The 23,335-nt window shown below is 39.1% G+C and overlaps 1 protein-coding gene across 10 annotated transcripts in view; it reads right to left on the bottom strand.

The window, feature by feature from the left end:
* Nucleotides 1-23,335, bottom strand: part of MAST2 (microtubule associated serine/threonine kinase 2) — a 187,716-nt gene that overhangs the window by 20,293 nt on the left and 144,088 nt on the right. For all 10 annotated transcript variants that reach the window (XM_068198605.1, XM_068198606.1, XM_068198613.1 and 7 more), the window contains 11 exons: nucleotides 20,007-20,082; nucleotides 18,932-19,141; nucleotides 13,105-13,206; nucleotides 9,102-9,234; nucleotides 7,369-7,430; nucleotides 6,618-6,703; nucleotides 5,012-5,220; nucleotides 3,971-4,109; nucleotides 3,415-3,547; nucleotides 1,877-2,042; nucleotides 759-860 (listed from right to left, as the gene is read on the bottom strand). In XM_068198605.1, coding sequence (XP_068054706.1) covers nucleotides 759-860; nucleotides 1,877-2,042; nucleotides 3,415-3,547; nucleotides 3,971-4,109; nucleotides 5,012-5,220; nucleotides 6,618-6,703; nucleotides 7,369-7,430; nucleotides 9,102-9,234; nucleotides 13,105-13,206; nucleotides 18,932-19,141; nucleotides 20,007-20,082 — 1,418 coding nt within the window. The remainder of the gene's footprint in view (nucleotides 1-758; nucleotides 861-1,876; nucleotides 2,043-3,414; nucleotides 3,548-3,970; nucleotides 4,110-5,011; nucleotides 5,221-6,617; nucleotides 6,704-7,368; nucleotides 7,431-9,101; nucleotides 9,235-13,104; nucleotides 13,207-18,931; nucleotides 19,142-20,006; nucleotides 20,083-23,335) is intronic.

Here is a 23,335-nt window from a genome sequence, read left to right as displayed (position 1 = left end):
TGTGCACATGTGCCAAGTCTGCTGAATACATGTACCTTTTGGAATTGTTATATATTTATCCCTAAACTTTTTTTTTATTCTTAAAGTGTAGTTTTGAATTGAAAATCCTGAATTAAATAAAACTAATAAAATCAATGAAAGATGAGCTGTCATGTGAAGCCACAGTGTTGCACAAATTACTTTAAAACAGGAGCGTAGCTAGAGATTACTTATGATTATTTACTATGAGGAAATGAGAAGTGTTGGCTTGTAGAACTTCCAATCTGACATTATAACACAGAAAGACTGACATACATATCTGACTTTGCCAAAAGATTTTCAGACTTTGCTGTAGGTTTGAAGAATTCTACACTACAGGCCTCTAGGAATGGAAAAGTTTTCATTTACTTTATTACACCCAGGAATTCACATCCATGGCAGGGATTAAGCCCCTACTCAAAGAGAACTTCAAAAGAATCTGATTATACACTGTTCAAATGGAGACACAACCCTCAAGCCTATAGTGGAACAACACAAATCAGAGAAGTTATGTTGCCAAGCTGACAGTGCCCTTCTCCTGTTTCCCAGACAGGACAGTAATATCTGCCTGGCTCATGGACATGTGACAGTAATTCCCAGAGCTCCACCACACTGAATCCAGTATAAACTGCTCCCCAGCTCTAGATGAGCATTCCTCAACACGAGTGGGTGTGCATCACTGGCAAGGTAGCTTCACCCCCTGCTTCTGGGCAGTGTTTTCCTGTGCACAAAGCTCTTACCTGTTCCCATTCTTTCCAGAGGATTTTGGCGGAGAAGCTTAGAAATGAGGTCCTGGGCATCCGGGGGCAGTGCATCATCTCCTTCTGGCCAGGCAATTTCATCTGGGGACAAAAAGAGACGACATTTTCTACCAGCTTCCTAACTAATATGAATAACCATTCACGCTCCTATAAGTCAAAGTGCAGCATTGAGAACTGCCCCAGAAGCGTAAATACCTTGAATTCAGCAGCTTAATATAATTCAAGCATTGATATTTTTCAAAATGCAAAAAATCCAGCATCAGCTAAAGCTGCCGTCAATCCAAGCAGTGCTTGTGGAGGCAAAAAAAAAGCTTTAAGGACTCTATTAATAAAGTATGAAATGGGACTTCCATGACAATCCCTAAACAAAGACAGTGACAATACTGTGGCTGTATCTCCTGCCTGCACATTCCACAGTCGTTACACTTGGAACAGAGAGAACAATTCACAGGTAACGATTTCATGCATCATATTTAGTGCTTTGATGAAATTTTCTTTTTACAAAGGACATTTGCCAAGTGTGTTAAAAACGTACTGCTTCAGAAAGCATTCCCAATAGAAAATTATTTCACTGGCATATTCACTGAATGAACACAAAGCAATTGTCTGTCCAACTCCAACCATGAGATAGGTTTAAAAAGCCACAAGATGTGAAGGTACTGAGTACAACAACTTCAATGTATTGTGCTCAGAATTTCCTTTCATTTCACTTATACAAAATTACTAATTGACTAGCATTTGGACCTATAAAAACAATAACCAAAATCAGCCTGAATTAGACCAGTTGGTGGTACTTCTTTCAAATTCTCCATCATTTAAGTTAAAAGACAGAACTGAAAAATCCCCAAATATTTTTCCTCAATCACACAAGACATCCCACATCCTCCCACATCATGACAGAACTATTTAGGAAGATGTAAAGCAACACAAGTTTCCATAGCTGAAATCAGCTGGAAGCTGCTTTGACACAGAAATTCAGAAATACTAAAATTAAACCCCATTATTTTATATACCTAGTCCTTCCTGACTAAACTGTGGACCCTCAATATTTTTACAGCACATTTTGAAACCCTTTCAGAGCCAGAGCAGAAACTTACCACTGATCACTTGTCCAAACAGCTCTTCAGGTGTGTCCCCAAAGAAAGGAACGCAGCCGACCAGGAACTCGTAGAGGATGACTCCCATGGCCCACCAGTCCACGGGCTTCCCGTAGCCCTGGCGCAGGATCACCTCTGGTGCAATGTACTCTGGAGTCCCACAGACCTCAAGAGAAACGTGCAAGAAAGCAATACATTTGCAAATTGCCAAATGCATGTCAAAGCTTATTTTGTCTTCTTTTTTTTCCTCTCTTTCCCCCCCTCAGAGCTTTACAAGGAAGTTATTAATGTTTTGCCACTAACCACTTTATGCTGTGGACTACTCCCATGGAGCAAGAGTCTATATTTGAGGAAGACATTACCTGCACATCAATAACATCACATGACATTAAATGTTCCTAGTGTGGATGTGCCAGCTAAATAGTTCTTTGGTGCATGCACAGGAAAGCATATGGGAAAAATGCATATTCTGTGTGTTTAGGTCTGACAGCTTGATGGATGTCTGCTGGCACAGCTACAGCTATCAGGAACTGAGTTTTGACAAACCTCTCACATCTCTGTGCTAACAGAATTTAGTTTCACAGATGCAGAATTAGCAGCACAGCATGATTACACACTTCAGCCTTAATCTTGGGAGGCACAGCTGGCATGGACAATGGGTAAGGAAATTACCTTGGAAGATCTAAGTTGCCTGGGGCTTAGAAGCAGCAACAACAATAACAAAATAGTTGTAAAAATGTACCACGGTAAAGTGCAAGAATATGATCTAATGACCTAGGAGAGTTCTGTTAGAAAAAGCATCCTTACTCAGAAAACAAGAAGACAACACCACAGGATAATTATGAATCAATGCTTGGCACAAATAAAAATTCAGCTGAAAAATTCAGCTGTGATCCTAGGTATTTTCAGAATAGAGAAGCATTTTTTAATCCCATTATACAAGGCACTGGTGAGCCTGCATCCAGAACAGTTCCTTCAACCATGTCCAGAAAATATCAGCTCAGAAAGAGTTACATGGAAGAGCTATTCATTCATCAAAAGAAAATCTATCTTGTTAGCTACAAGAACGTAGCTGGTTAAGCCTAGTAAAATGAAGGCTAAGGAGAAAAATGACCCTTAGTAAATATCACGGAGATAAAAATCAGTGTTTAAGCCATTAGACAAAATTACAAGAAACATACAGAAACTTGCCATGAACTTTCTAAGCACCAGAAGGGGGAGATCGTGGAACAACCTTCAGCAAAATCCATGTTACATCCCTAAACCAACTTCTGTTTACACTTCTGCACTGCTGCCTGGGCCACCCTTTCAGCACCCTAAACTAAGAGCTGAAGTGCATGACTCCAAAACAAGAAGCTGAAATAACAAACCATGTCAATTAACGTACAAACATGAGAATGGACTTGTGTCTTTTCCTCCCATTTTACAGTGCCCAGCACAGCATCAAGGCAGAGAAGGAGTGCTACTAACTCTGATTCTATTCCATGACAGAATCCTGCATCTGATCCCACATCAACAGACAAAAGTTTTCAGCTCACCTGCTTGTCCAGGAATTCCCTGGTATCCTTCTCAATGTGGCCCTCATAAAGATTAGTTGTAAGACTCATTAACCCAATTTTGGACAGTCCAAAGTCTGTTAGTTTAATATGACCCATTGAAGTTATCAGGAGACTAAAAGAAAGAGAAGTAAAATAATGCAACATTCATTTAATTATTTCCCAAAAGCAATTTAAAACAAAAAGAACACAAGATAATGCAAATGACGATCTCAGTGTTACATCCCCATTAAACACCCGGAAAAAACCTCCTATGCAGCCAAATATCACAGAGCAGAAAAGGCAACTAGGAGTGGGACTATCTTCTGCCAAAACACCATCAGTGTAGCAACATCTTTGGCATAATACCTGAAGACATTCTTCCTACCCTTTCTCAGTGTCTCTCTGCTTCTACATCAGTAGCAAAAAACTCCATAAAACCTCCTACATGTCAGATGCTGCTGAAGATCAATGCCGTCTCCAGCCCCCATGTCCTGTTACCTACAGAGAAAGCCCCTGAAGGACTGGCTCTGTTCCCTCTGAGGGCCCAAACACTTACTTATCAGGTTTTAGGTCACGGTGAACAATCCCATAATTGTGTAGGTACTCCAGTGCCAGAACAGTCTCAGCAAAATACATCCTCGCCATATCAACAGGTAGAGCACCAATGTTCTTGAGAAGTGTAGCACAATCACCTCCTGGAAAGAAAACATTTGCACATATGGCACGTTGAAATGGCAAATCTCAGTAAGAAACAACAGCTATGGGTCTGCAGTACAAGACTAGACTAAGTTTTCTAAAAGCTGTCTCTCACAACCCTGCTAGGAAGAATTCTGAAGATCTCTCTGTACTTGAACTTGTCTTGAACTTAAAACAAATACTAAAATCCTAGGAAAATTGAGATCCATATATGTTGGGCAGGCTTGGACAGGGATTGTACAAATGCCATTTGCAAACTGAAGGAAGCATTGAAGAAAATAAGTCTGTGGACTCCTGACTGAAGCTTCCTTGGGAACACTGGCCACACATTTCAGTCGACATTCATTTCTACTTGCAGAGGAATTAATATTAAAATTTCCTATTGTCAATACATCTGATTTCATTCCACTAATTTATCTGAAAGAGCACTGATAAAATAACTATAATCTTATTTCTCAAACATTCAGTCAAGCAAGCCAAGCATAAGAAATTAATCCTATCCACCAGTGGATATTACTTATAATAAGATAGACTGATAAAGTAAAATCAAATTATATTTCAAAGAATAAGCAAACCAAACAATGAAAAAAACCAACCCTAGCATAAAATGGCACTTTATTTCAAAAAAGGCTGCTAAAAAACAAAGAGTTATGTTTCTTAAGTCTTTTTCTAAGTGGAATGTCAAGCAAATGTGCTACAGATCCAGCCATGCCATCCCACAGGAGGGAGGGAGGGAGGGAGGGTTTCTTTTCCAATGAAAACTGGAAAGTTCATGCTGACTTCTGACCTCAGCAGTGAGGCTCAGCTCCACTGCAAACCTGTTGTGCCAGTCACAGGGATTCAGAGCCCACATCCAGCCCAATTAAGGCCCCTTTGGAGGAGTGGATACCAACAACCATACCTTCCACATACTCCATAACCATGCACAGGTGCCGCTTGGTCTCAAAGGAGCAGAACATGCTGACCACGAAGGGGTTCTCAGCAAATGTCAGGATATCTCTCTCCACAAAGGCCTGCTGGATCTGGTTTCTCAGGATCAGGTTCTGTTTGTTGATCTTCTTCATGGCAAAACGCTGGCGGGTGGTCTTGTGCCGCACCAAATACACCGCTCTGCAAAACCACACCAAGAGGAAAAGGTCCATTTTCAGTTCAAACTGCTTTGTTGTGGGTTTAGGTTTGGAGTTCTTTGTGGTTTTGTTGGGTTTTTTTAAACAGTGATGTTACTGTTTTGAATGGATCCTGACAGTCTTAGCCATGACTCCAGAAAATCCTGTTTCAGTGACAAGCTTCCCTAGAAAAGAAGGAACCCCATGATGCTTCCTTCACAAAGCTACTCTGCCCTCTTGAATAAAGCAGCATTTTTGCTGGTATCATGAACAATAAGATATCTCAAACACCAATGTCACAAATTTCCATAAACACTATTGCAGAGCAGCATGTATTTTTCAACACAACAGTGACCACTTTGCTTAAAAAATTGTCCAAAATCTATGGAATCAGCAGGAGTTCTTTCCAAGCTCCATAAAATTAATTTGACGCAGCACTGTGACCAGGGATTTCCTTCAGTAAAGTATCTCTTACACTTCTATCATTTGCAGATCATTAGATTCCTTCACATTAATAATACAGTTTGCAAATAAAATTTTCATCCAGTCTGCCTGCCTTATTGAATCAGTACTTGTTTCCTTTTCTCTGGAGTACATTACATTTAACATGGTATTGTGTCTCACCAGCCACTGACTATAAAATAAACCCAGGAGAAAGACATGTCACCAACAGCAAAACCACCACTTCTCTCTGCCCTTTTTACAAAGTTACATGGGGCTTGTGCAGAAATATGACTGAAGAGATTTAAAATCTTTTTGTCTCATAATACGACTCTTATACATGCTCCATTGTGTCTTCACTCACTAAAAAGCTATGCTTACACTTTTTCCACATATAAATTTTAAAAAGTGATTTGTCGTTAACTAAGCACCTACATCCACAAAACACTCAAGCACATGCTCAGGTTTTGTTGTTATGACCTACTGAGTATCACTGCTTTTCAGTAACAGCCTAATGACCTCACTGGTAAGGATTTATGAACTGCAAAGAGTCAGGAGCTGGCTTTTAAAATTCTGGATAGGTTTGTGTGTGTGGTTAAAATTGTAACCGACTGAAATCATACTTGATTTTCAATGGATAATAAAATCTAATAGCCTTTCTCATGTATTACTCCTCACAGTAGATTTAACCCAGTGTAATTCTAGCACTTCTTTTAGCATTTCAAGTGCTCACTAACAGCCACATATGTTACATATATAATCTGAATAAATGAAAGAAATGGCATCTCCCAGAAGAATGCAGAAGATACAACAACCTGTGGAACCTCTGCAAGACCCAAGTGAAATTACTTTATGCTTTGTACCCAATAAAACCCAAACATTTGTCAAACCTTGCTGTAGCCCTTTGCTGGGTAGGACAATAATAGCATTTTCTTCTAATTCAAAGTCTAAAAGTCTTACCCATAAGCACCATTACTGATCAGTTTAATCGTTTCAAACTCTTCTTCAGACGGAGTTTTCTTTGACTGGACGGAGGCCCCACGGCTCTGGGGAAAGACAACAAGAAAATGAAAACCAGGAGCAGGAATGACTTAATTCTATATGGTTTTTGTTTTGTTTTTTTTTTTTTTTTCTGCTTTAAGCACCCATTAACTCAAATTCAATTAATTTCTGAATTTCTAGAGTCCTCAGCTTTAGGACAATTGTCTGTTTCCATAGGGTGTTTGCAGATTCCCTCCACAAATTATAAGCACAAAAAGTCAGTGGACTGTAAGATTCAGGCCTTTCCTTAATATTACATTTTTTTAAAAAACAATAAAATAAGGATCTTTGAAAGCTAGCCAGTTACATAATTAAATTTTCCCAGTGGTTTTACTAAAGTCAATTCTTTTCAATACCCATCACATTTCACAAATGTAGATAATAAAGATCTTTTCCAGATGATTTTAATTTTTAACTCAAATTTTTTTTTTTCAAATCCACAAAACTTGGTAATAATGCCTATTTGCATCTTTTAAGCATTTTACCACAACCATATAAAGATTTTCACTTTTTTATGAGCATTTACTCTAGTCTTAATATGAGCTTTTAAATGTCTGCACTTTTTTTTTTTAATTACAATTATTCTCCCTTATAATTAATTCTTTACTGTAGACTACTTCTTTTGAGAGAAAAAAAAGTGCTAGACAGAGTGAGTGTATTACTGCTTTACCTCGACTGAATCATCTGTCTCGGGAGTGTCTGGGCTGTCATAGCTATTCAACTGGGCCATTTCTGAAAAGAAAGAGGAAAGATTACTCCTAATGATCTCAATCAAACACTATTCTCTTTGTTTATGCAAGAAAAACTGGTTTTTAAGAGGTGCTTGTAGATGATGAAGGACATTTTCTCCCTCTGTAAAAAGTCACCCTAATTATACAGTGATAACCTTTAACATCTTGTACACTGCAGGCAGTATTATATATAAAGATGAATATAATTAATTGTCCTAATTTCAGCCTGACTTACTCTAGATAGTTGCTATAATAGTAAAAGCAATAGCAAAAGATAGTTGCTATAATAAGTAAAAGCAATAAATGCATGTTTGGAGAAAGTGCCGTCTAGTTAATATTAAAACCTATTACACACATGTATATCTGCATGTAGCCTGGTGGCATCTCTGTGCTCCAAGAGGAAAAAGCATCACATTTCAAACAGCTGCCCTCCACATGACGTGGCTGATTCTGCAATACACTGAGCAGCAGCAAAGTGGAAGAAAGTCACTTAGTTTAGGCTACTCAGCTGTCGCAGGAGATGCTGTAAACTCGGCAAGCCCAAACCCTACGTTCGCTACGAGTCTCTGAACAGACATCACTGACATTTCTGGGCACCCTCCTTACTGAAAGGAAATAAGGCACTTTGACATCTCCCCACATTTCCAAAGAAAATTTGACTTTAGTAAGGGGAATTAGCAATGGAAAGGTTCTCTCCCATGACAGGGATCAAAGGAAATTTCCCTTCAATGTCAGATTTCAACAAATGCTATTAAATTGCATTTAGCAATCTTTGGTAGAAATTCTCCTGAAGAGCTCTTCACTTGAAGTCAACCTGTCACTGTCATTCCAGTAAACACCAGAAAAGTTAAACTACTCCTAGCCAGACTACTAATTTATGTTAAAATTATGCTCTCCTGAGGTAACAAGAAGCATAGTTCAATCACTGAAATATTCCACAGTAACCTCCAGTCTCTGTCACACTTTCTATTGTTGCTGAACAAGCTGTGCACACTCAGAAAACTTGTCATTTCAGCCAGCAAAGTGCCAGGCAGAAATATTAACTCACTAATTTTAAAGTTACAATCTTCTGGGCCAATGTATATTTGTATTAAGTTTACCATATGCTATTCTGGCACCTTGCAGAAAAGCCGTTTCTGTCCTTACTGTGCCCTCTTTGGTTTGGCTGCTATACAAGATGTAAAACTTCAATCTCACCTATAGCTAAAAATTCATACTCATCATGGTAATCTCATGGAAAACCACAAAAAACACACTTTTTCCAGAGAGGACAATCAAGTGGGATGATGGGATACTTTTCAACCAGGCCACTAGCAGGCTAATCAGGTCAGAAAAATAACAGGTAAATTTACTTTTACTGTCCAACAGCACAGAGAAAACAGTTAAATCCTAAAGGCATTTTCTAATATTGTTTCAGCTATGATACAGGGAGACATTATTAACATCATAAGTAAAGAACTGTCACTATTGATGTGCCATCCTTACCCCAACAACATTCCTTTGAGACATAGGGCTGAAAAGGACAGTCTAGAATTTGACAGCAAACAGGAAAATAAGGAAAAATGGCCTAGAAATTCAATCAATAAAATAAAAGCATCCTTCAGCTATGTAGTGACCAGGAGATCCACTATCCTTTCAACAGTCTGGAAAGTACAACAACAAGAGTTCTCACCCTCCAGGGGATCCCTGGTGAGTCCCAGCTGGCTGATAATGTAACGAGGAATGTCGCATTTAATTCCTTGCCCTTCCTTGGCATGGCCTTCTGCAGCTTCCAACAAATGGTAGAACTCTTCAGGATCAAACTCCTACAGCAAAGCAGTGAGAGACACAGAGAGAGGTAAATGATACAGCTTTACAATTATGAAAGGCTTCTCCCCCTTAGAGGGGAATCCTCAGAAACATCCAAAGGTAATTCTGGGCTCAGCAGTGATGCAGAACATTTCCAGTTACGAGCAAGGCAATGCTTCCCACTCTGCTCTGCAAAACCATCAGACAGTTACATCCCACAGGGTGTCCATGGGTTTAGATCTGCAAATCAAAACAGAACAAGGGACTGTAGGGACTGTCTACAAACCACACCCGAACTTTCAAGAGGTCTTCTTAACGTAAGTGTTAAGTGTGGAGACAATTCCCAGTTTTGTCACATTCAGACATGCCAGGGAAAGATCTGTGATGAGAACTGAGGCACCACCTTGTGCCACCTCCATCTGACAGGTGAGGTAACCCAAGATAAGCCTTTCTTGCTGTCAGTTGTCACTTCTGATCAAGCCATACACCCACCCAAACCTGTCACTGTCCTGACCTCAGCAATTGCTAATAAAATTATTAATAAAACAACTTTCTTCATAAGAAGTACTGCTGCCTTGTTTCTTGTACAGTACAGGATCACTTCAGCAACTCAGTCTTGGTGCATGTGATCTCTCAGGCCAGAAAAGGTCACAGAAGGTGTGATGTCTTGCACTGGACTAAGAGATATAGTAGGAAACAAAAGACAAGCTTTGGGCAGCAGGAGCACTCTGCTTAGGAACAAGTCCACCAGTTAACTTTAGCTCTCCCCACTACAAACCTCATCATTCACCAGCAATGAGCAGCTTCACCAACACTCTTCAAACATTTTCCAGTGAAATGGGAGGATGAAAGGGGAAGAGTTTCAGCAAACAGCTGAGCATGCACAGATAACAGTGAGGGCATCAGTAAAGAACTGCTGCATGGTCAGCAACGTAAGAGAAAAGGAGCACAGAACTGCAAACAAGAAAATGAAATTAGAGCTTGTAATGATGTGAAGAGACTTGAACAGATAACAGATGCACTTTTCCATGACTGCTCCAAGCAATGCTGCTTGGACAGATGCTGTCACCAAAGACAGCAACAATGTGAGAAACAAAGTTCCTTCCCAAATCCTCTGGAAAAGGATTAATCAACAGAAGTCTCAGAAGTGGCAGAGAGCAGGAGCCAGACCAGTGAGGACCACAGAGAGACATGGTCACCAGAATGCAGTGAGAGCGACGGTGGAGCCAAGGAAGGACTTCTCGAGGTACAACTGCAGGTCATTCATTGGTGAGTAAAAGAGAGAGGGAAAAAAAACAACTTGGTGACAAAAAAACCAAACATACAAAATATTAAGGAACTATATAGATTCCAGTTCTGACTTCTTTATGGTAGGTTTATTCATTTGAATACAGGAGAATGAGCCCTACTAAGGGGAGGTAGGTGCTATGGAAAAATAAACTGAAAAAAAAATTAGATACTTTTTCCCAAAGATGGTTTCAGAAATGCACAAACCACATTATTATTTTCTTGAAGACCCAGAGATTGTCTGCCAATAAACATTTCATAGTCCAACAGGTAATGCAAAGACAGAAACCAAATAGTTGAACTTTGGAATACTTAAATGTTTTCGACTGCATTAAAACAATCACAGCCATCACAAGCACTGTCTATATGGACACTTACTTCATTTACAAGGAAGAAAGAAGAATGAGCTGCGTTACTAAAGTTAACCTTAATACTAAATAGTAGAAAAACTTTTTATAAATTCATTTATAATTCATATAATTGAAGCCAAAGGTTGAATTGCAAAAAAGTTTGTTAAAAATAAAAATGAAAATTAGTTCTCAAAAGTTATTTAAACAGTTGACTATCCTTTACTATATTTCTTGTTTTATGGGACAAAAGGAACATTAGTATTTAGTTCTTCGTGTCATCAGATTAAAAAAAATATTTGGAAAAAAACTGCTAGAAAGGCAATGCAGGTTGAAAAAACAGGAAAGACTAATCCACAGATCCAGATATTATTTCTATGTTTTGGACTCTGACCACTTGATTGTCAAGGTTGTCACTACATACTTTGGAATTCATTACTCAAATCTCAATGACTTCGCTGCTTCCACCTGCTCCCACTCACTCTGCAGAACATCTGGTGGAGAAGACATAGAAGAACCTGGAAACCTCTTAATTTGCAACTAAGAGCTGCCTTGAGTTTGGAACTCAAGGTACAGACATGGGTTCACAAGGCTTTCTGAGGTTCCAAGTTTCCCTAGATGATGAGTGCGCACAAGCAAAAATGACAATGGTGAATGCAGCAAATACAAACACAGTGAGTTTAAATTTATCTCCTTTCTCCGTTGTCTTCACTTCCAAAACAAATTTTGAAGAAGTGCTGGAAGATAAGTGGGAGTCACAAAAACTCATCTAAATCACAAACACGGTTTGAAAACCAAGGAATTCCCAGTTTGAAAGGAGTTGTGGCCAGGATTTTCAATGCAGTTTGGCAGAGATTTCTGTAATCAGTAAGTGAAGGTATCTGTCCTGCTGGTTGTGCAGCCAACTTCCTCACTGACAGTGGCCTTCCTTGCACTGCAGAATTCCCAGCAAAGTGATCCATCTGACAGCTGTGGAGGAGGAATAAGGAACTCTCCAAAGCCTACTGGTTCTCAGAACTTCTGCAGGTGTTTCCAAAAACTGGCATCACTGGTAAGACTGGACCACTCTTGTTTACTTTGTCAAAGAAAGCTCCACAAAACTCATTCATCTTCCAGTGACTCCAGGGATAAAAGTCACCCATGGGCACACTGACCACAACATAATCCACATGTCAACTGTGCTTTTATAGCCAGCCACAGATCCCTAATCCAGCCAACTTCTCTGATGTCTCTAACACCTGTAGCACCTCTGTCACTTTTATGTCCAGAAAGAACCACCACAGGTGTGCTCCTACACACCAGGGAATTTCATCCTGTCATTACCTAAGTTTCCATTGTAGATTGTGACACCTCACAATTTTTGGCCATTCTCCTACATCCTCATTAATTTTTCAACATCCTTTTGAAATACAGTCACTGAACTGAACCCTTTCAATTGTGTACACCTCTTTCTATATATATTGAAGGTTTATATTAACCCTGCTGCTATGGCATGACAGTGAGAATACAGGTTTTCATGCTGCTTCTCTACCACACCAAGGCAATACTTTTGTAGTTGCAGAACTTTGGGACACAGTGGCCTATTTCAGTGAAATCGCCTAAAAAATTTCACCATTTTCGAGCATTAAATTTTAAAAAATGCATTATTATTAGCCAAATTAGGTTGTTAAAAAGGAGTGAGACTTTCTTTTGTTTGTATTCCAATAGCACCAAATAGGATTTCAAACCCAGGCTACCAAAACTCCTTGGATCTCACACGGGGGTATCCCGCCGTGTGTTGACAGCTGGAAAACCTGACACCAGGTTTTACCAGTTGCTGGGTCTACTGGAAGGATTTGAATCCCAGAGCCCAAACACCCTTTATGTCATGGAACATCTTCCTTAGTGGCAGCCCCTCCTCAGCACGGTGCTCTGGGCACTGGGCACACCCCATACAGACATTTACAGGCTCCTTACAGTAGCTGTAACAACATGAGGTACAGTGGCATCAAGTAGCATGGAATGATGTTGACAGCTACATCTGGCCCCTCAGCCATAAACTTTATACTGAAATATAATTTAGCTGCTGATGCAGCTGACAGTCCATTGGAGAACTACTTCTATATTAATGCAGAAGCCACTTAGTACTTCTTTTTCTTTTTAAACATCAATTTATTTTTCATCATTGTTTTAATGAGCATGTAAAGGTCTCTTTTGAAAACTTTGTGTCCCTTATCTCCTCAAGTGCACAGCACTCTCCAGGCCCACACTCACCAGGCACTCGAGCAGCCGAGCTGGGCGGGCGATGATGATCATCAGCTTCTTCACCAGCTGGGTGACGAAGGCAACCTCGGAGCTCTCGGATCGCTCGTGGGCCTGTGGAGAGCACACCACCACGTTATGGTCCCAGCACTGAACTCTGGATTTCTCTGTCAGATGCTGAACTCAATCATCAGCTCAGTAACCAATCCAGCAGCAACAGCACAAACTTTTGTGCTGAGTCAGGGCAGGCTGAGCTCAGCTTGCTCAGGGGTGCCAAGGTACACATGGCTTTTCCATCACATCTGACTCACATTATCATGCAGGAGATATTTCAAAGGCTCTATTTGCATTATATCACCTATCAATTATAATAGATATAATGTGGGCTCAGATTATTTTTTTTAATGAAAAGAGGAATACTGATTTTTTCAATTTTATCTTCCACACAACACTGACATCTAGGTAATCACTAACAGACACATTTCTGAGCTTTACTTTCTGCCAGAATTTGAACTAGAATTTCTCTTCATCATCAAGAAAAACTCAGTCTCAGTTTCTCCTTTTTCAGTTTTATCAATCCTGTTGAATAACTCCAGCATTGCATTGGATATTATGTAGGACCAAGCAGATAAGCAAAGAAAAGAGCATATAAAAACTTAATTCAGAGGATTTAGTCCTGTCTCTTACTTCACCAGATTTCAGTATAAATTGAATTCTTAGTTTCAAGATGTATGTGTGTATATGTGTGATGGGATGTCTTTTTACAATAGCAAACACACCAAAACAATGATAATTAAAAAAAAGAAAAGAGCATACAAAAAACCCCTCAGAAATTATCCTTCTCTTGATGAAGCACACAATGACTACATGAGGAGTACTGGAGCAGAAATATAATAATATTTCATTGCAGAGTGATAAAAAAAAGGAAATACAAAAACTCTTAAAGTACAGCTATTTTTCCCCAAGGTCTAAAAATTGTGCTTTAACACAGCCACAACTATAGAGTCCAGAACTTAATAAATGAGCTTTTGCTGGCAATGAGCCAGTTACTTATAAGAGTGATATTTTAACAACAGTGCAAGCAGCAATAAATTAAAAGGTTCATTTAGTGTTGTCTGTTAGAATCACCTAAGAAGAAGACATTTCTATATCTTTTATGCCTGGGAAGTCAAATCACACTGGCAATGACCTAAAAGAGCAATACAAACACAGGGAGCAGAAATTCAGAACTAGAAATATACAAGCAGCATCTTATATAACATATCTCTGATACTTTGCTGCCAAACAAAAATATTAAAAGTTTCATTATTTTTCATTTTGACACCAGTTGGGATAGAAATGTTGATTGTGTCCTTCTGCACTGGTTAGTGAGAATGATGTACCTGCTAGTTCATTATCTAAAAAAAACATCAGAGGTTCTTCCTGGCTATAAAGCCTTAAAAAGAAGATTATTTTAGAAATATTGAAATAAGTTGTGATTTCTTTTCCTAATTAAAAGATTTTTTAAAATACAAAACAGAAAATAATCACAATGAAAATTATAAATATTCACTTAATGTCCCCCAATGCATTATGCAAACTTACAAGTTACAATATGAATTTTAGAAAGAAATTAACACTTTCATATTTTAAAAGCCATTCCAGATCACCAGAGGTTAGCTGCACTGAAATGAATAGATAAAACATCAACAACTTTGTATTATTTTAAATTTGAGCCATGCAATTGGAAAGTCCTTTTCTCCCCCCTACATAGGTTATATTACACAAAAAATATAATATAATAGATATAATTCATCATTTTGCATCCATTTGTACTCTTAAAGAGAACTTAGTCTTTTAAATCAAGGCCTTTTGTTTTCTCCTTTTCTCATCTCTGACAATTCAGGCAAAACAATTTAAAAATGCAGCTAGTTTAATCAGGTGTCTGTTTTGAAAATGAAAAGCTAGACCATGACTGCCAAATGATACAGAAAAGGAAAAGGAAAAAGAAAAAAGCATTTACAAAAACCAAACACAACTTGTAACAGCAACTCAGCCATCATCTCTGCACAGCGCTGCTCTTCCAAGATCCTCAGTGAAACTGCCTCCTCTTCCTTCCTGCTCCCACAGGACAGCCCGGACATCCCTAGAGACTCCTTGTTCCCAGAGTGACCCAGGGACAGAGCCCAGGAACAGGAGGTTTGTCCAGCCAAGCACCACCTGCCGCTCCCAGGAGCCAGGTGCCAGCTGTGCCACCTCAGCAGCGCGTCCCCAGGACCACGCGCCGGCCTCGGGGCTGCTGGTGGCATCTCAGGGCTCCCCTCCCGTCCCCTGGAGGGCTTTGGGCAGAGGCTGATGCCATTCCTGCACACACTGCAGGTGACACGTGCACAGGAGGTAGAGATGGGTAATTTACAAAGCGATTCCCTCATCTGAAAGACCCATCCGTCACTAACTGTGGCTGCTGGGGCATGAAATTAAAATCACTGTCCTCGCCTGGGCTTCAGCAGGACCAATAACTGGGATATGCAAGTCACAACGCTGTAATTGAGCTAATATACTGATGGAAACCAAAACAATAGACATGCAAAGCCAAGCACTGATAAATTTACTCTCAAGCTCCTACTAAGAAAGCAACCCCAGCCAGAATATCCATTTGCCAATATGCAGCATCAGTCACTGCTGTGGAATGCTCATACCCTTCCCTGCTCCTTTTGTTCCATGCACAGAAACACCTGTAATCCTTCACCTTCCTGCCCAACTGGCTACACCTAGCCTACTTCTACCTTACTGCTTCAGCCAAGTAATAACTGACTTTAACCTTTTGTTCCTCAGTAACCTGAGATTCTAACCCATGGTAACAGGTAAAGAACTGAATGTCACATGTTCTTTTTTATATCAGTGCTTTATCATATTTTTTTGTATTTCTATTTTGATGTGAAGTGTAGCATTCAAGTTCATGTTTTCCAAAATGAAGAAAATCTCTTAAATTCATTTTTACCTCACGATTATTTCAATGATGTGATAAGTTCTTCTGGCTAAAAGACAGTATTTCATGTTCCAAACAAGGAAAAAGATCTCATTTGCCATAACTAATGAGATTTTTTGGCATGTTATCACAAAAGCCAGGATCAAAAATCTTCTAAAAGCTTTCTGGCTTGGTGCATTTAAACAGCTCATTATTTGCATACCCAAACAGTCTGTTTTACATTTTTACTCAAACTACAATATATTAAATCAAGTCTCCTTTTTATGGTTTGAAATGCTGTGCGAGCTTAGTTTGTTACCAGGTATCAGAATCGACACCTTAAAAAGAATTTTTAAGACAGAGAATCCATTCTTTCATGTAAAATGGTAAGAAAATCTGTGGCTATTTCTGCCACTTGCTGGCCTCACTATTCACCAATAAAGTATTGTTCCAATCTTTTAGTATGTTATAAAAATATAAAACTCCATAGCCTGCTACACAGACCGTACAACTCCCAAGTCGAACAGCTTTTTGAATTACCTTCTAATTGGTATTATTTACGTACCTATTATTTATGATACTTTACAACCTAAGCAAAGGTTAAGACCCTGCCATCAAATTTGGAATAGTTTAAACTTGACTCTAAAATATCCTGTGCTTCAGGTGAGTCCTCTAAAAGAAATAATATCACCAATTTCTATATATTTTGACTAAAATGTTCCAATTATTTCCTTGCAGAATGCAGTCTGAAAGGCAAAGCACAGACGAGGTAAGCAGAGGAAACAAATAGCTCTTAAATATTAAAATCTTAAAATATTAAAAGATAAACTAAGGAACAGAAAAATCCATAGGACAGGAAAAAAAAAAAAAACGAATGAGAAAGAAGTGGAATGAAGCTCTTGGTTTTCCTCCAAGGTCTTTTAAGTCTTTGTTCTCTTCCTTCCCAGCCTGCTCTGCCTCCCTTGCCTCTCTAAACTTTCCTTTTAATCACCTCTAGCCCACCTCACTTCCTAGAGTAAATCAGTCAAACTGAAGAGTTGACCCCGCTCCGCAGAAGATGTTAAGGAGGAAGAGGGCAAAGAAAGCCCCAAATGTCAATTCCTGAACAAGCTCAGAGATGACCATTGCACCTCCTCTAATCACAGTTCAATGACACCTTTCCCAGTATTTCAGAGCAGTAGGATAATGCCTGTAGGATCAATGGGGAAGGGACATTTAAGGAGTGTATTTTGAGGATTTGTTCTGAGGGAAAGGGGAGAAAAGGAAAAAGCTGATTTGTCTGACCCACACCTCCTCCGAGACCCTGATTAACCTCTTCAGGCCAGAAGACAGGACTGAAAATGCAGACTGGAAGTGGCCAGCCCTAATTTATGGCTCTCTCAGTTCCTTATGGTATAAGAAATCACTGCCAACACACAGAGAAGGAAAGTCAGGGAGAGGGAGAATTTCAGGCTCCACAGATCTGCTACCAGAAGCAGTAAAACACAGTGTAGCCCCACTGTGCCCCTGAAATGTAAGGGATTTTGCTGAGCATACAAAGTCACTTTTAATGAAACCTTTCCAACTTCCAAACCAACACCCAAAGAGGCCTGATCCCTTATTTCACAGCACACATGTGCAAATACCCTGCTTCCAGACTCTGGAAGAGTCAAGAGAGATCCACAAGTGGTTACTGATATCCTATAGGCAGACAATCATTTAGCCCCTCAAAAGATATTCCCTACCTCTCTTGGTCTGTCAAAATTATATCCCCTATCCAAGCAGAACACCACAGATCCAAACATGACTCATTTTTTCTCTCAAGCATAACAAATACCAGAAAAATTACAGCCATACTTACATAAATGGGGCAGCCAAAAATATAGCTGATACAAGGGAAGTTCCTGCAGCTTTCACAAAGCTTTTTAATACAACAAATGTCTATTAATATAGTATTTTTACTCATCTGCCTTTTTCTAATGTCTGAAAAGAGTGGCAAAGGGACACAAGCTAGCGCAACTCATGCCAGAGGTTTGGCAAACTGATCAATAAAGATAGAATTAAAATCATAACAGAAAACAAAGTATTTCAGATGTTCTGTTTCTAGGTGATATTTGCTATCTGTTTGCTGTTTCTGTGATACTTGCTATTTCTGTGATATTTGCTATCTGAGAATGGAATCTTTATTAAACCTGTTTTCAGCTTGCTGTATCATTAAAGCAGAGGATTAGGAAGATATTCCTAACCAGAGGTCTGGACGCAGCAATTGGCAATAGCACAGACTCTTCACAATAGTTATAGCATAAATTCTAAGAGATGTTTGAAATTTAATATTGTTTTCACTTTGAAGGGGAAAAGCAATTTTTAATGAGTAGCTGAAGCATACTGAGAATGCATTAAAATTACGCCCCCTTGTGTATTTTCATAAGCTTTGAATGCCACAAAAGACATCCAAGTACTAAAAGCCCACAACTGGATTAAGTTCAGCTCAGGAAAATCTTTTGTGTGAAATCTTTTTGTGAAAAATTTACAGCAACACTAATAACTATGGTGTTTTCACTCCTTGAAGACACCATTGCAATTAATAAGTCATTCAGAGTCCTGAAGTTCATGAGAAAAGATTTCAGTAATTTTGTTCAGCTGAATAAAGCAAATTTTCATAAATGGTAAAGACTGCCTTTGACTTATTCATATTCACATTTAATTTCTGAACAAACAAAGTTCACAGGTGAAGTGATTTACTCAAATCCACCCACAGCAGATCAACAGGAGACTGGAACATCTCAGATCTGACACCCCCCACCTGCTGCCCCTCCCCTGGAATCCACACTGTCTCTCCTAAAATCAAAGCTCCGGCTTATTGGTTAAAGTTTCAATCAAAATAATATATTCTACTTTCCAGAGGGCACTTACATCCTGGAGAAGTTTCTCTAAGTTTTCCTGCAGCTCATAAAAGTACCGAGAAGTAATAAGACCTTCACGTGATTTATCTAGGCAATCTCTGGCCAGTTCAATAACTTGATGGTGAATGAAACTTAGGACCCCATCTGCTAATTGCAGCACGTTCTCGGGAGCATTCGAGGCAATAAACTCAGCCAGCCGTTCTTCCATCTGTGCCGTGGCCTAAAAGCGCAGAACAAAGAGAAATTACTCCTGAATTTTACTAACACAAACCCTAAACCATAAAGAAGTAGGGTGATAAAGAAACATTTGCAATACCAAATTGCACCAGACTTAAAAAATATTCCGAAATACAATAGCGTTTTCTGAGAATCAAGATAGCACATCAGAGGCAAAAGTTATGCTCACATGAGCAAACAACAAAAATTAATCAAAACACGCTTTCTGAAAATGTAAATGACCATAAAAATATCTTGGTCCTGAGGCTGTATTCCTCCCTGGGTCTCCAAAGCAAGGATGTAAGATGTGAGGCAGTTTTCAGAACTTTTAGACTGTGTAAGCTGAAAATCATTGCCCCAAGCAAGAAACACGCGGCGTTTCTATCACTATAAGCCCTGATATCCTGTCTCCAGAGAAACATCTATTTTTGCTGGTGGTGGAACAGGAAGGAATGGCAATATTGACAGCTGTGGGATACACAATCTTCTACCCTCATTTCAATGAGAATTTAACTTTTAACTTGCTTCCACAGGTTTCATTATTCAGCTTTTTTAAAAGCCAAGGCATGGCCCTTCTTCTCACTCTTGTGAGAATTTATTGTGCCAATAGAAGACATCAGAAATTTAGCAAATATGAAATTCATACAAAAAAACAATTCAGCCCTTTCCATCCTAATCTCTACGTACACTAAATCTATTTCTTCTACTGTAGAATTCAGATATGAAGATGAGGAGGCAGCTTCAAACTTTCAATCACTGCTCAGAAATGAGATGTAAGAGCTGGGCTCTTTGTCCAGCCGGCACTACAAACTAATTCTGAGCTTGGACACAAGTTCATTGAATGCATTATTCAAAAAGTGATTCTTTACCTTTGGAAACCTTTCTTTGTACACATGATTCATCATTATTATTTCACTGTCAAAGGAAACTGGAGATCGACCGGGGCTGGAGGAGAAAAGAAATCATGTTATCATTTACAGATATCACACCAAAACTTTTCAAAACCCAGTGCTGATCAGAATGCTGCCACAATGACTGTAGCCCTTCCAAAGCTTGAGCTCACTTCAGTAATGTGTACAAGCTGGACCTCAGAGAAGATCCTGGCAAGCAGTGGCAGTCTGCAGTCTCCTGGAGAATGCTGACATCCCTGTCCCCACACGGGCTCTGGCAGAAACCCCCCTATTTCATTTCCAGTGAATGCCAACCCTAACATAGAAGCTTGTAAATCCCCAGTGCATTTATTGCAGATGTATTTGCTATTCCCCTCATTCTGCGCCTGCCCTCCATGGCAGCAGGAGTAGGCCTACTCCAAAAGAAATCACAGTGAGCTCTGGAGTCTCCACTGCCAGAAAAGAGCAGGGCAATAGGAAGTAAGGAAGTTGAGATGATTTGTTTTCCTTTGTCTGAAGGATACTGCATGAACACTGTTATTCAGCTCAATTTTACATATAAAATAAAAACCACAGGCAACAGGGACAGAGTACTTTTATGAAAGCTGCACTCCCTTGATGCACATTACACCATGGACATGGAGCCAAATACATCTATGCACAGGTTAGCAAGAAACTTTAGGGCACGTCAAAAAAAAAACCAGGACACTAAATCCTGACGAGCTGCATTTATATTACTGTTTGGGTGGGTTTTTTAAAGAAGAGTTGCATCTCGTTTCATCACATCTGATGGTATGCAGGGCTCTGACTCACTCTGCCACCAAGGACAGGCGGATGAGGTAATGCAGATAATCCCCAGCCACAGATCGCCTGCAGCAGCTCAGTGCTCCAGCTACCTTCTTTCAACGTTCAAGACAAACAAGGGCTTCAATTATTTGGCATCTTAAGTAATCACTGTCTTCATGATTTTAAGAGAACCAAATACTCCTAAAAATACTCCATGTCAAAAGATACTATTTTATCTTGAATGCCTTAAAACATTTCAAACTTTTTAGTGAAGGATGAAATCGATCTCTCTAAATGGAATAAATGCATTTTAAACTTGGAGTGCATTACAGTTACTACCTTCCTACTAACCTATTTAGAGCAAAAACATTCTTTTGGCAATATATATTAACAATTCAAAAAAAATTTAACTCACTGGGTCACAGACTGTAGTAGTACCAAACAGTTTTCATGCCTTGTACTGGAATTCCATGAATTACATCATGTCTTATTTTTATTACTGCTTATCCCTTAGCTTGAGAAAATGCACTTCAGATTAAATCTTTCACTGAATCCTTATGCTGAAGAAGAAGAAAACTGATTTGGATGTTATGAATAGCAAGTAAAAAGACATTTTCATCAACTTCCCTTAGCTTGGTAGATAGCTATTTTTAATCAAGAAGAATTTTCTTTAAAAAGAAACTTACATTTATATTCCTATGTAATGTATGACATAATTAAACATTGGGTAAAAACATTTAAATTGCAGAGTTAAAAGCAAATTCCCCTGCACATTTAGCTTACTATCCTTATCCTTTTTTCTGTTAAGACCAAACATGCTGACACAAACATCACACTTGTTTACTGGTACTTCATATGGAGCTGGAGGACTTGGTGAACACAGTTATTGAAGAATTCATTTTTCTCTGATGTAATTTTTCTCTGTGTGATCTAAGTGACGTATAAATTACAAGTATATACAAGCCCTTTGATACTTACACAGAAACGCTGAGGCACACACTGCATTTTAACACTAAAATTTGCACATGCTTAAGTATTTGCTGTCTTCGGGCTACAATAAAACATTAGAGATTTTGCCTTTTGCTTTCAAGGCACTTTATGCATATGGATACAGGAAATTAAGAACTCTGCAGAAATCAGGCTACTTGAGCTGTCCTGCCAGCAGATGTAGCCTTCCCTTAGGGAGAACCATATTAGGAGAATTTACTGTGTTTGCTTTTGTTTACGAAACAATTTCTGTGCACATCAATTGGCAAGAAAGTGCTTCCTTGGGCATTTGCAGTTTTTTCTCTCACCTTTGGAGGCTTATCAATGCCACTTTTTACCAACTAAAACAACAAAGTACCCAAAAATGTCTGGATACAACTTTGGATCAAGGGGTACATTGTCATCCAAAATAAAATTTGCTCAGTATACCATGCCAAATGAAATGTCTAGCTGACTATAGCAAGACTGCAACATAATATACTGCACCATAATTTTTAATGTTGATCCTCAGCTTGGGAAACTAAGGAACTAATTAGCTGGATACCTGACTAACTAACCAAAGGCTGCCTGCCAAGCACTGCTGGGTTCTTTACAGCACCTCTGGGACACAACCAGGTGAAAAAAGGAACAAGGACTGGGCAGATAACTGAATGCCATCAAGGCAGAACATAAGGAAATTTAGAAATAAGATAAAAGGAGTCTAAGACATTTTACTGGCATGATACCTTTTCAAATGCAAAAGCTTCACACATCTACCCAGCACCAAAAATTTCACAGGCAGAACCAAACCAGTCTAACATTTCAAGCCTCACGAAAGAACAGATTCTTTTCTGCAAAACAGAGGACACATGCTGTGCACGTGCATAACATTTTAAGACAAAAGGCAGGCTCCTTCCCTTTTCTTGGTGCAGATAGGTAGGTCAAAGAAATGATTATTGTCAGTGAGCTTTTCATTTCAGCAGAGCAGACATTAGAAGAATAATATCTGTCCCCTTAAGCTTAACAGCAGAATGAAAAACTACTCTCTCTTTTCCCCTCCTTCACGCTTCCTCCACTTTATGAGACGACGTGGAGGTGGATTTTCAGGGATATCTATCTCCCACAAAGATTTCTGTTTCCTTCAACCTGTCAAAACTCATGTCTCCTTATCTGATGTTTCAAAGTGAAAATAGCTCATCGAGAGCTATTTTGAGGAGCAACATTTACGCAGTAACTTAAATCTTATAAAATCTAGTTTAAGGGTGACTAAATAAAACCGAGATGTTTAGGAATAGGTAATTTTTCTTTCACTGTGATAGCTGTATTTATTAAGAAAAAACAAAAAAGCTAAAAGCACTGTGTTTCCCTCTGCTCTCACTCTGTATATAAAGGCTTAATTAGGTTGCATTTACAGGACATGACCAAAGTCAGTTCTCATGGGAAACTTAGAACTTTAATCTTTAATCTTCTCTCACTTCCAGACACACAAAATAAGGAATTTGAAAACTAGAGAGCTAAAGTTGAATAAAGTAGGCACTAAGATAAGCCTTCTGCTG

This window comes from Anomalospiza imberbis, chromosome 9, assembly GCF_031753505.1.
Source record: "Anomalospiza imberbis isolate Cuckoo-Finch-1a 21T00152 chromosome 9, ASM3175350v1, whole genome shotgun sequence".
NCBI classification, from domain to species: Eukaryota; Metazoa; Chordata; class Aves; order Passeriformes; family Viduidae; genus Anomalospiza; species Anomalospiza imberbis.
Note: the sequence above shows the minus strand (reverse complement) of the source record. Positions and strands in the feature narration are given on the sequence as shown.